Source organism: Oryx dammah, unplaced genomic scaffold, assembly GCF_014754425.2.
Source record: "Oryx dammah isolate SB20612 unplaced genomic scaffold, SCBI_Odam_1.1 HiC_scaffold_21, whole genome shotgun sequence".
Taxonomy (NCBI): Eukaryota; Metazoa; Chordata; class Mammalia; order Artiodactyla; family Bovidae; genus Oryx; species Oryx dammah.
Genome location: NW_024070205.1, coordinates 51,723,842 through 51,733,168, shown reverse-complemented (window position 1 = coordinate 51,733,168; position 9,327 = coordinate 51,723,842). Strand labels below are relative to the sequence as shown.

The window sequence follows — 9,327 nt, the reverse complement described above, 5'->3', positions numbered from 1 at the left end:
ATTTTTTTCCTTTCAGTTTTATTGTGATACAATTGACATATAGCACTATACAAGTTTAACATATACAGTATAATGACTTGAATTATAATATTGTGAAATGATTGCCACAGTTATCTGTCATCTCATATAGATACAAATTTCCCCTGGTAATTAGAACTTTTAGGATTTACTCTCTTAGCAACTTTCAAATATACCACATGGCAGTATTAACTATAATCATCATGTTGTACATTACATAGTACTTATGACTGGAAGTTCCCTTTTGATCACCTTCTTCCAATTCCCTCACCTCCTGCTTCTGGTAACCACAGTGTGATCTCTTTTTACGAGCTTGGGTCTTTTGAAATTCCATATATGAGACAGCACACATTATTTGTCTTTCTCTGGCTTACTTCACCTAGCACAGTACCTTTTTTTTTCTTTTTTTTTTTTTTAGATAGAGAATTTTAATTAAATCGGCATAGTTTATAAAACCAAACAGATAAAGTGGACTTTGTCAGTGTATTTTCAATCCTTGCCTTAACAGGCTAATGAACACAACTTGAAACACGTGTGAATCCTCCTCTGTTCTATGAGACAGTGAAGGGACCGTTTCAGTATTTAAATATATTAATGGAACCAGTTATAGAAATCTAAATATAAAACCAATCTCTTATACATTTTGAGAAGGAATGCACCATCTCCCTAAAAAGTATAATATTCCTTATTCAAGTTCAATCATCTCTTTAGAATGGGAAAAGTGATAGTACTTGTTGAACTGGAATTACTATCAAAATTTAAAAAGCTGACCATATTTGTTCAGCCACAGATCAATCTTATTTAAATCAGGACTGTCCAACAGAATTATTCCATCAGCCGTTCATGATCTGAATTCTAGTGGAGGAGATCAATTTAAATATGGTACACATAAAAAGTCATGAGACACTTCTGTTTCATAATAAATAAGGCAGTGGCCAACTAATACTCATTGATAGCTTTTTTGAGATAAGCTATCAAGTCCTCCCTCTCTCCTTTCTTCTTAATGCCAGCAAAGATCATCTTGGTTCCAGGGATGTACTTCTTGGGATTCCCCAAGAACTCCATCAGCGTCTCCTCTCCCCAGGTGATACCTTTGTTTCTGTTGGCATCTGTGTAAGAGAATCCAGCAGCCTGACCTGTCTTTCGTCCAAACAGACCATGGAGGTTTGGCCCAGTCTTGTGCTTCCCTCCCTTTTCCACAGTATGGCACTGGGCACACTTCTGAACAAAAATCTTCTTGCCCTTCTCAATATCACCCACTTTTAAATTGTTCTTTTTCTGTGTGCGACCGAGAAGTTCCCCCACCTAGCACAGTACCTTTGAGGTCTATTCATGTTGTACCTAATGTCAAGTTTTCATTCTGTTTTATGACCGAATAATATTCCATTGTACATGTACATGACAGCTTCTTTATCCATTCGTCCTCTGATGGACACTTTAGTTGTTTCCATATCCTGACTGTTGTAAACAATGCTACAGTGAACATGAGGGTACCAATATTTTTTTCAAATTGTGTTTTCATTTTCCTCAGATAAATGCCCAGAAGTGGAATTGCTGGATTATATCAAAATTTGATTTTCAGTTAAAAATCGAATTTTTTAGTTTTTTGAGAAACTTCCATCCTGTTTTACATGGTGGCTGCCCCAATTTACATTCCCATCGACAGTGCACAAGTGTTGCTGTTTCTCCTCACCAACACCTGTTGTTTCTTTTTGATAATAGAAAGCCCCTTTTAAAAAGAGTTCCTCAGTAAAGGTGATTGGAGGAGACCAAAAACAGGGATGTTTTCAAGAGAAAAGACAGCAGGAAGGAACGAGACCACAGAGAAGGAGCATTTGTAGGTGAAGAGAAAGGGAGAGTGGCGAAATATAATCCCCAAAAGGTATGGAATCAAGGGTCTCAACAGAGGGGTCCATTTTGATTAAAAGGAGCGACCCCTGTTCTTCTGAGACAGAAGGGAAGGGAAAGTGGGTAAATGAGGACATAGAAACACCGAGAGGTGGAAAAGCAAACGGATGAAGGAAGGAGCTGGCCGACTTGATCTTCTTAAAAAATAGGGGATCAATAGTTAGGACATGGAAGCAACCTAGATGTCCATTAGCAGACGAATGGATGAGGAAGTTGCAGTATTTATATATGATGGAATATTACTCAGCTGTAAAAAGGAATGCATTTAAGTCAGTTCTAATAAGGTGGATGAACCTAGAGACTATTATACAGAGTGAAGTAAGTCAGAAAGAGAAACAAAAATACCATATATTAATGCATATATATGGAATCTAGAAAGATGGTACCGATGATCCTACGTGTGGGGCAGCAAAGGAAACACAGACGTAAAGAACAGACTTTGGGGCTCAGTGGGAGGAGAGGGTGAGACGATTTGAGAGAACAGCTTTGAAACATATATTGCCATATGTAAAACAGATAACTAGTGCCAGTTTGAAGTATGGCGCAGGGCACCCAAAACTGGTGCTCTGTGACAACCAGGAGGGAAGGGGTGGGGAGTGAGGTGGGAGGGGTTCAGGATGGAGGGGACACATGTATACCTATGGCCAATTCATACTGATACTGATGGTTTCTTCATAATGCAAAATCCACCACAATACTGTAATTATCCTCCAATTAAAATAAGTAAATTTAGAAAAAAATTGAGGATCTAGGTCCCCTTCAAGGGAGAGCATCTCACCTCTTCTCACCTCTATCCTACAGTTTGGGGCTTTATAATAGTAGAAAGAACGTTGAAGCTGGTGCTGAAATGTCAGCAAGAGGTGTTTTAAATGTTTACTCAGAGACTCTGAGGACCCTGCTCTAACTGGCTGCCAGAGGTGTGCGTCAGACCCAGTGGGTCCCTAATCCATCTGGCAGTTATGTGTCTGGTATCTATCTTCTGCTGGCCTTACTTAAATCTTTAGGGATACAGCTGTGAGCAAGGAGATTCCACTCTCTTCTCAAGGAGTTTGTAGACTGGAGGGGAGACAGACAAGCAAATAAGTAGTTTGTGGACAGAACGTGGGGAGTGTGACAATGGGAGTCAATATGGAGACTGTGTGGAGATAACTCCAGTCTCAACAGAGAACTGGCACTGGTGGTAAAGAATCCACCTGCAAATGCAGGAGATGCGAGAAATTCGATCCCTGGAGAAGAAAGTGGCAACCCATTCCAATATTCTTGCCTGGAAAATCCCATGGACAGAAGAGCCTGGCAGGCTATCGTCCATAGCGTTGCAAAGAGTTGGACACGACTAAGCACACACATGCAAAGGCTGTGAAGACTTTTCCAGCCTTGGTGAGTGGCAGGATCAAAGAGCCAAAGGCAAGAAAGAGCCCCACATTTTTGGAAACTGAAAGTGGAACCGAATGTACCTGGAGGGAAGAGAAGATGAACAGAGTGGAAAAGTCAGGGAAGTGGGAGGAGCCAGATTATGAGGAGCCCAAACTATCCCACCAGGGTCCACCCAACACGCTCCAGAGTCTGGTTGTGTCCTGCAAGGAGGGAGGGAGTTTGGAAACAGAGGCCAGTTAAGAAAGTAGTGACGGTGGAAATGAAAAAAATGAATAGCTTTGAGGGATTTATAGGAGGACTACTTGACAAGGCTTGTTGATTGATTGGATAAGGGAGAAATGAAGAGAGATTCTCAAGTTTCTAGCTTGGACAACTGGATAGAGTGATGTCACTCACTCAAGGAGGAAACAGTAGGCAAAGCTAGTTTATGGGGAATGATGATAAGCTTGTTTTTGAACACATGGACTTTGAGAGGCCTGTGGGAAATGCAAGTGGAAAAGGCAATGCATAGTATATGCATCTGGAGGTCTGGGCTAGAGACTCTAGATTATTGGTCCTCAGTAAAAGCAGAGACATTGCTTTGCCAACTAAGGTCCGACTAGTCAAGGCTATGGTTTTTCCAGTGGTCGTGTATGGATGTGAGAGTTGGACTGTGAAGAAGGCTGAGCGCCGAAGAATTGATGCTTTTGAACTGTGGTGTTGGAGAAGACTCTTGCGAGTCCCTTGGACTGCAAGGAGATCCAACCAGTCCATTCTGAAGGAGATCAGCCCTGGGATTTCTTTGGAAGGAATGATGCTAAAGCGGAAACTCCAGTACTTTGGCCACCTCATGCGAAGAGTTGACTCACTGGAAAAGACTCTGATGCTGGGAGGGATTGGGGGCAGGAGGAGAAGGGGACGACAGAGGATGAGATGGCTGGATGGCATCACGGACTCGATGGATGTGAGTCTGAGTGAACTCCGGGAGTTGGTGATGGACAGGGAGGACTGGCGTGCTGCGATTCATGGGGTCGCAAAGAGTCGGACTCGACTGAGCGACTGAACTGAACTGAACCGAACTGGATGATAAAGAAAGTCACAGAGTCACTGGGCTAAACCAAGGGAGAGAGGAAAATAAGAAGAGAAGCAGACAGAGCCTAGACTAGGAGAGAATCTAACTACTTGGGGAGGGCAGAGGCTGAAGGACCCGCAGAAGAGGAACTCGCACAGGAGACCGACAAGGGAAAACAGGAGGCAAAGTTGAGAGTGTGAAGTTACGGAATTCAAGGGAAGAAAAGGCATTTCAAGGAAGGGACAATCAAGGGTGTTAGAAGCCGAGGAGAAGTCAAGGAAGAAAAGACTCAAGACTGTCTGTTGGGTCTTGCAGCCACAGGAAGATTTTAGTGATCGTGGTAAGACTGGCTTGGAGGAGTGATGGGTGGATTCAGAAAAAAAAAGGAGGAAGGAAAGACAGTGAGAGGGGACCACTGTTTAAAGAAGGTTAAGTAGAGGAGAAAATAGAATGACAGATGGAGGGGCATGTGGGCTCAAGGAAAGTTTTTAATTTCATTGTCATTTTAAAAAATTGGGATAAATTGAGTTTTGAAAAATGCTGATGGATAGGAGCCTGTACAGAAACGCTGAAGAAGTAGAGAGAGTGAATAACTGATAGAAAAGCAGTTCCTGAGGAGGCAGGACAGAATAGACCTCAGGACAAGGAGGGGCCTGGACTGATGCTCACAATGCTGAGCCTTTTATGTCCATTATCTCATTTAATGCCCATAATCATCCAGTAAAATAGGTATTATCATTATCCCGATTTTTAAAGTGGGGACCAGTGTTTCACTGAGGCCCACACAGTTTGCCTTAGAGCTAGTTAGTGATGGAGCTGGGACTTCAGTCTCAACAGGAGTGGAAGAGGAGAAGATGGACTCAGATGCAGGCAGATTTGGTGACAGGAATCCGTGGGCATTGTCTTCCATCTTTATGAATTGGAGATGGGGGGAAGGGCCGTGGAAGGGCCAGAGGGGAGGGAGAGGTTGCCCACCTCTGTGAGCTCTGACAGATAAGCAGCTGTGATAGGGCCATGTCTTCAGCAGCTCCTGGAAGCCAGGGAGCAGAAGCAGAGGCAGCGGCCACACAGGAGTGGTTCTCACTTGTCTCTCCCTGTTTTCACCTTTCAGACCCGAGGGAGGACCTGCCTTGGAGGTGTACTAGCCAGACTGCCAATGTAGAGAGAAAGGGGCAGGAATCTCTGGTTACCTGCCAAGGCATGTCAGAACAATAGTCCTGCCAGGTCTGGAAAATCGTGGTGCAACGCCCATGTCATTACCACCCCTATAATTTTTCATTGGCTTTTGGAGCAACTTTCATTTCAATTTCATTTTTGAGGTACTAAGTTTCAGTAGCATAACAGTTTTTAGTTCTTCGATGTTGCATTTATTTCATCATTCATTTATTCATTCCACAAATATTGATTGAAAGTCAGGCTGTGCTTAGTTGCTCAGTCATGTCCAGCTCTTTGCCACCCCATGGACTGTAGCCCGCCAGGCACTTCTGTCCATGAGGATTCTCCAGGCAAGAATACTGGGGTGGGTAGCCTACCCCTTCTCCAGGGGATCTTCCTGACCCAGGAATCAAACGGGGTCTTCTGCATCACAGACAGATTCTTTACCAGTTGAGCAACCAGGAAAGCAGTAGAGGCCAACACATCCGTTTTCCCTGTCCTCCAAAGCCAGAGAAACAAATCTATTTTAACCAGAGTGTAAGTGCCACAAGGTCAGGAATTGATTATTTTGCTCACCACTGTATTGGCAACAGTGCCTGGCATGCAATAGATAATCAACTAACAGGTGTTGGATTCAGAAGCACTTTTAACTGTGAAGTAAAAGAAGTTGAAGCTTAAGCCCCTTCCTTCACAGCTCCCTTTCAAGGCTCTGGGAGGGACCCTACTATGTGCTTTTGTGGTTATATGTTTTTATTAAAGTTACCAAAGAAAGATATTTTAACTACTTAAGACCTATTTCTACTCCAGCTTGCCCTCCATCACCTTTCCCTCCTGTCAAGGGATATTGGAGTGGCCACAGGCATTTGGGGATTGGGCTAAGAGGAAGCTGTGCTGGGAATACATTTAGTATGGGGTGTGGGGGACACAGTTATATGCTATGCTGTCATTTAAGTGTGGAGTTATTGCTAGCTGTCCTAGTATAGGAACAGCTTCGAGGAACACTCCCACCAACCACTCTGAAGACTTGCGCAGCATGTCACAAAGGAGCAGATGTGGTGTCACAAAAATGACCATGCCCTAGGCTCCTGGCACTGGAAGTTGTATGTGGTAGAGGAAGAAGGTCTTCCTTAAAGAGGATCTCTAAAATTGTTTCAGGCCCCTCAAAATGTGGATCTACCCTTGGCTAGATGAAAGTGTCAATCTAAGTTCTCTTGGGTTGAGAAATAATGAGCTCCTACTTTACTTGTCTTTAGTTCTTATGGACAATAGAGTTAAGTTCATACCTTATTTTTGGTCCCAGGGAAGACATCAAACCCTGCTAGTAAATAGCTCGTCTTCCTAAATGATGCTCTTGTGAGACTTCTCACCAAAGGGCAGCGAGCTTCCAATCACATCTTTAGAGCTGATATAGCCATCAAGTTCTAATACCCTATACATAACAGCCAAATAAATATTGTCACCGCCAAGTTCTTTACTATTTGCTTTACAAACAGAACCATTACACCTTAGCTAATGGTTTTATTATCAGATTTCTGGTGGTGGTCATTCATTCGTTCATTCATTCATTCATTCAATAAATGTATTGAATCTTTACTATGAGTCAGGCACAGGGGGGTAAAACATTAAACAAGACACAGTCCCCTTCTTCAAAGAGCTTTTAGGCTCATGGGGAAGTGAGACATTTAAATAGGCAATGACAATCCAAGATTCGTACTAAGATGGGGGTGGTGATGAGCACAGCATTTTCGAAGCACTTGGGTGGAGCACCTAACTCTGGAGGCGAGTCAGGGAAAGTTCTTTGGAAAAGCTGAGTCAACCGCTTGGCAGGGATGTGGAAGCTCTCTGGGTGGGGGTTGGGGGAGGGTGAACTGGATCAAAAGTTCCCAAGTCAGGCTTATCATCACATCACCTGGGGCAGCTTTGAGACATCCAGGCCCACCCCAGACCTAGTGACTCAGAATTTCAGTGGGGTGAACCTCAGGAATCTGTCTTTTTTAACAACACCACAACCTGGCCGTGTTTTTGATCAGCCGGATCTGGTGAAGTGAATGACCTTTGTGATGGTAGGGAGGCATAAAGAGCCTGCAGGGACAGAGTAGTTCCTATGGTGGAGACTGCATGGGATGGAGGAGCTGAGGATGGAGGCAGGCAGAGAGGATGTTCCAGGCAAGGAAACAAAAGCCTCCTAGATGGACTGTTTGAACAGATTACAGGCCCTTTAGAAGTCACTCAGCGTAGCTGGCAGTTCGTAAGGCTGCCAGCTAACTCAGACTCTGAAAGCCGTTTAACAACCTGACAGAGGGCACAGAGCCAGGTGTGTTTTGCAGGGAACAGGTGTGTGAGTACCTGTGTATGAGCAGGAAGGAGAAGGCTCAGGCTGCCCTATGACCCTGCAGGGACATGCCATCCCCCAAAGTTTGGCCCTAGTCTCGTCTCCAATTCTTCTAGTTTAAGAGGTAGTTCCTTGTGTCATTTACCTTAAGACAAAAACAAAAACATTACTTAGATTTAACTCATGTTTTGGCTCTTCTGCCCGGGCTGCGGGAACCAGCTGATCGTCGAGGAAGGGCAGCACTGCCATCGCTTCGCCTGCAACACCTGCCCCTACGTGCCCAACGTCACGCTCAAGGTAACAAATTGGAAGCATCCAAAGCTGTAAGAAGTGGATGATGTGCTTGGTGGAGCAGCTGCCTGGGAGAATGTTGACTCTACTGCAGAGCCGTGTCCCAAGTGTGAACATCCTCGAGCCTATTTCATGCAGCTTCAGACCCGCTCTGCAGATGAGCCCATGACCACCTTCTACAAGTGCTGCAACGCTCAGTGTGGACACCGCTGGCGGGACTAAGGCCAGGATGGCCCAGCTGCGTCAGCGTCAGCATGCTGTACTGCCCAGGGTGGATTCCCAGCTGCGAGTGTGAACTGTGTGTCCTGAGGGTCTTGGCTGGTATGGTGGAAAGCTGACCCTTTAATAAGGGTGGCTGCCCAGGGGGTCAGAAGTATAGCCCGCCTCCCAGTCAGCAGATTAACTCCCTGATGTCCAGGATGTCCAAATTCTGCCCATGCTGTTTGTGGACAGGAGTATCCATCACTGAGTGCATCCTGTTTAAGGTCCTGTTCTTCCTCTTTTATGTTTATTGGGCAATTGATGTTCTCCTACCATCAGCCGACACTCTTTAATATTTACATTGTTTGTACAACTAATAAAGTAAAACTTATTAGTTTAGTACATTAGATGCCCCTCAGTATTTAACTGTTAATTGCAAACTTATTTAATCAAAATTTATCCTGAGTATTTAATTAAAGTTAGCAGTCTTGTTATCACCTTCTCAGTGTTTTAAATGCCTTAAGAAGTAGACATCAAACCTTAAATCCCAAAACCGACTGCTACATTTAGGGCCAAACTGGTTACAGAATTGTTAATAACATGGATTTCTCTTTATTATTTGTATTTTTGTTTCCTAGAATTGCAGTACATTTATTAGATTGTATGTTTTTTAATACTCTCTGTGTCCATCTTTCTACTCTAAAGAGAAAAAGGACACTCTAGGCTCACTGGGGCAAGATTTTGGTTATTGATAGATTTGTTTCTTGCTCAGGGCCTCAAATTTAATTGCTTCCAAATCTCTCTCTTTATTTTGTTGGATTATAGTTTACTTCCCTTGTGGCTCAGCTGGTAAAGAATCTGCTTGCAATGCAAGAGACCTAGGTTCAATCCCTGGGTTGGGAAGATCTCTTGGAGAAGGGAATGGCTACCCACTCCAGTATTCTGGCCCGGAGAATTCCATGGACTGTATAGTCCATGGGACTGCAGTGAGTCGGAC

The 9,327-nt window shown here is 44.0% G+C and overlaps 1 protein-coding gene and 1 pseudogene across 1 annotated transcript; one reads left to right on the top strand and one right to left on the bottom strand.

Moving 5' to 3' along the window:
• Nucleotides 1-430: 430 nt before the first annotated feature.
• LOC120879858 (cytochrome c-like) lies at nucleotides 431-6,580 on the bottom strand. The gene is made up of 2 exons (XM_040262848.1): nucleotides 6,515-6,580; nucleotides 431-1,323 (listed from the first exon to the last, which is right to left on the bottom strand). Exons 1-2 carry the CDS (start codon nucleotides 6,578-6,580, stop codon nucleotides 958-960), a joined length of 432 nt encoding a protein of 143 aa, XP_040118782.1. The 3' UTR covers nucleotides 431-957.
• A 1,441-nt stretch (nucleotides 6,581-8,021) lies between these two features.
• LOC120879857 lies at nucleotides 8,022-8,812 on the top strand (annotated as a pseudogene).
• The last annotated feature ends 515 nt before the right edge of the window (nucleotides 8,813-9,327 follow it).

Coding starts and splice junctions, on each gene's coding strand:
- LOC120879858 (XM_040262848.1), bottom strand. CDS start 6,580: ATGGTCATTTTTGTGACACCACATCTGCTCCTTTGTGACATGCTGCGC. Junction 1,324..6,514: donor GCAAGTCTTCAGAGTGGTTG/GTGGGAGTGTTC, acceptor GTACTGTGCTAG/GTGGGGGAACTTCTCGGTCG.